Here is a 3974-nt window from a genome sequence, read left to right as displayed (position 1 = left end):
ACACACACACACACACACACACACACAGTCACACACACACCGGGTCTTCTGCTTACCCAAAGCAGGATCTGCACACTCCTTGTACTGCTCCGGGGTGCAGTATGGGGCATCTCCTGAGGACAGGAAGTAGAAACACAATGTTCTCAATGTGAACAGGGAGGAAGGGAACAATAGGGTTTTCAAAGAAGCACAAAGGACGACAAGATCTGAGCTTATAAATAACTTTGTCTCCGACTGTCATTTCGGTCCTTATCACAACAGGATATTCCTCACAAATGTGATCACATCTCGTAATTGATTTTATTAACTTTGGTACTTTCGATGGCTATCGTCACCACTTTCAGTCTGTGTCACCCTCTCCATCTTTGTCTCTAGTGGCAGTTGAGCCATCCCGCTCCCTCATCACAGGAAAAAAGACATGTCTTAGATGTAGAGGAAATAATTCTGCAATTATTCACTGCATTTTGCTTCATACACCCTTTAAAAATCACTCTCACGTCAGCGAGATAGCATAGATGAATAGGAGCAGAGCATTTTAGCTGGGGAGTTCTCTGGAGACTCACATTAATCAACTGCACAATCACTATAAGATAGCAGCTAATCCTGATTACAACACAGACCGATTGTCTGTCTCTCTCTGGATGTACAAACACAGAGCTGAAAGTGACCCTGATTGAAGGGAGACATTAACAATTATTGGATAGGTGAGTGCAGGTTAACGGAGACCAAATTCGAATGTTTCCTCTGTGCCAAACTCCTTTTCAATTGGCCTTCTGAGATGACACACTGTGATTAAATGTAGAAGCTAGACAGCCAATGCCAGCTGTAATCACTGCACAAACACAAAGTGAAAATAGTTGAGTTTTCCGAATCACTGGAGTGTGAAAGTATCTGATGCATCTGCAGTTGCTGGCAAATAGCTGTTTGTTCTATAAGAATAGCTTTTGTCACCACAATTTCAAATGAAAGCACTTCCAACAACATCAACAGGCAGAGCAACCATCTTAATCTTCATGAATAAATGTAGATATACAGCTTTTGTATCCAGCAATAAGATGCCCTTCTGGTTCCTACCTGGCATGTGGACCATCCTACAGTTGCAGTTCTCCACCAGGTATCGTGTCTCACAGTCGATCCGGCAGGCCGTGATGCTGTAAGTGTTGAAGAAGTCTGAGTCCATCGGTGTGGCCTTGCAGTCCCCCCACGGTGGAGGCAGGTATGTCAGCTGACAGAGACAGAAGCAACAGTGCAGAACCACTTTAGTTAAAGAGCATATTGTCTGTTCTTGTGCTCTGTTAATGCAATCTTTATACCTTGTACTTTCTGTCAATACATCTATATTAGAAGCCGTTAGACATTTGATGTATTTGGCACAGATAATGAATCTCGTTCTTACTCCATGGTGAATACATGTGTGTACTGGTGTTTATTGTGGGAGCTTCTCTCCTACGCGTCTTCTATTTCCAGTGTCGCCGGTGCATCCATTGTACTGCCCACTCTTCATGCAAGAACTGAATGGTATCAGCTGTGCAGTACAGCTGTGATGTTGAAGTCTACACTAAAAAGCAAACTGCACATGTCCGTGCGCTCCCAGAAGTGCCAACTAGTCATCTAGGGAAGCACAAACGGGCTTTTGTTCAATGTGTGTTGCCATATTTCTTCTGATTCACAAATGTGCATTTTCTATCACTCTTGTGCAATATGTGCAAAAAATATACACTTTATACAGACATATAGACATCTCTGTTCTTCCTCCCTCTCATCCTCTCACCTCTCTATACCCTCGACGTCTAACACATGGTCTTCTGGGAATCCTTTGCAGTGCTATGCACTGGCTATATTACATTTTTTGGTACTGTCCGCACAACAATTTACACAACGCAGTTTACTAACGCACTAATATAAACTTTTAACAATATTTAGAATTCATCTTTTACATTTATTTTTTCCATTTTCCGTCAAAACCCCAGTGGTATTTCGTTAACTAAAAAGCAATAAAACCAAGTTCTAACCAAGCAAATGTTCACATTTGAGAAGCTGATGCAAGTGTATTTTTATATCACTTAAACAATGAATATGATCAAACTAATCAATTCCTTCATTAATGATTTTCTCAGATCTTCATGTAAGAAAAAAACCTTTGAATCTTGAAGATTGTGCCCACTGGTGGACTAAGGGGAGGGGTGGAGAGGGGCAACTGCCCTCATTTCCCCTATGTTTGAAAAAAACAACAACCCTGCAGCAAAAGTGCCATCTTGGATGCATGAATGGCAGATAAAACACAACAAAGTGTCTGCTAGGGTGGCCTTTCAGTAAACAAATCGAGATGCAGTGTACTAATGGGTGTCATTAAACTGAGAAAACATGATGCAGTGCCATATAGGCTACCCTACATGCAGGAAAACCTTCTGCTTGCTGGTGCCCCAACACATGCACCTGTTACCCTTTTTATTTTACAAAGAGCTGGCTGACAAAATACAATGTTATTTAACACTATACAATATAGAGGAGAGAATTCAACAAGCATGTAGATATTAAAAACCTACAGTACATAATGACATGTATATAGTCTGCATTGCTAGTCATTGGAAACAGATGTTTGTCAGTGAAAGGTTTTGCCACTTTTAAATGCAGCTTGAAATACAGTTGCGGCTTAAAACTCAGATTTGTATTACTATTTCACTCTTTTTGAACTGTTCAGACATATGCCAGTGGGTTTACTGACATGTTCAAACAGCTTTCTTGTTTATATAAAAAAAAGAAAGATAATCTCTCTCTCAACAACGTTCCAAAACTTGTCGGGTTTTCTGTGTTTCAGAGTGAAAGACTTGTTTTCTTGCTGATCCAACCGATTTCAATGACTGTTCCCACCAGCATGGCCGTGTGGACTTTAAGAGACGACAAAACCATTCCCGTACTTATCATTACACATCTCATTCTCTGTACATAAATATACACTTTATGTAGGTGTACAGGCTCCACAGTGGCTTATTTCTTAGCTTTTTTGTGGACTGTGCATTTTTTGTTTGGGTTTCCTGCGGGTTTTGCGCCGGTTTCCTCCCACAGTTCAAACTCATGGGTTCATTGGATACTAAAAACTGTAATAAATTATCATAACTACTAATGCATCACGTGTTGTCTTTAATTCAATTCTTTCTCTCAGCATCTGTCGTGTCTTGTCTTTTTGTATAAATGTTGTCTCTGAGTCTCTCCTCTTTGCAGGTCTCTGTGGTACAAAAGTGTTTAGTTTTCTTTCTATGTTATAAAATAGCAAATGGTAACATGGAGTAAGGCATATAGAGGGCCATTTAAATAGAATTAAATGGAAAACCAATAATTATCAACAAAATCTAATATAAGCCTAGGTCAGAAAACCAGCACAGTCATAACACTTAAAAAATAAAGAAACGTCATTATTTCTTAATTCATTTAAGATGGGATAATGTTGAGCATATTACTTGACCACTGGAGAGATCAATTGAAAACTTGGGACATATAAAGTAGGACAAATGAAAATATATATACATCCAACTTCAAAATAAGTCCCAATAAGTCGTGTTTATACATAAGGTTGTTCCACAGTATTGATGTAGAAAAAGTAAACTGAAATCACTCAGACAGAGTTCTTTTTGAAATGTAAATATATGAATATATTAGCAATATGCATTTAAATTTCAGCTGTCTTAAAAAAGGACAAACTTTGATGCATTAAATAAAGTGTGAAGCTATAAAACAGCCCCTGTGTGTTTCTGTCTCATCGGTTCGAACAGTGCATCACTGAGTGCTCACACAGCAATAAATTAAAGGCCACTGTTATGATTTAGGGGCCGGCTTTTGACAATTTGTATTGAAGTGCAAGAGGCAACCGCGTGTGTCGCACACTGGATTTGGTTACTAATAACCCAAGACGATGTTCAACATGCACATACAGAGTTCACACACACACACACACACACACACACACACACACACAC

At 39.5% G+C, this 3974-nt stretch overlaps 1 protein-coding gene across 3 annotated transcripts in view; it reads right to left on the bottom strand.

Annotated features, from left to right (window-relative positions):
* asic1b (acid-sensing (proton-gated) ion channel 1b) overlaps window positions 1-3974 on the bottom strand; it is a 163353-nt gene that overhangs the window by 6398 nt on the left and 152981 nt on the right. For all 3 annotated transcript variants that reach the window (XM_032513334.1, XM_032513332.1, XM_032513333.1), the window contains 2 exons: window positions 1075-1225; window positions 57-113 (listed from right to left, as the gene is read on the bottom strand). In XM_032513334.1, coding sequence (XP_032369225.1) covers window positions 57-113; window positions 1075-1225 — 208 coding nt within the window. The remainder of the gene's footprint in view (window positions 1-56; window positions 114-1074; window positions 1226-3974) is intronic.

The sequence above is a fragment of the Etheostoma spectabile genome, chromosome 4 (genome assembly GCF_008692095.1).
Source record: "Etheostoma spectabile isolate EspeVRDwgs_2016 chromosome 4, UIUC_Espe_1.0, whole genome shotgun sequence".
In the NCBI taxonomy this organism is placed as follows: Eukaryota; Metazoa; Chordata; class Actinopteri; order Perciformes; family Percidae; genus Etheostoma; species Etheostoma spectabile.
This window is presented reverse-complemented; position numbering and strand designations above follow the sequence as displayed.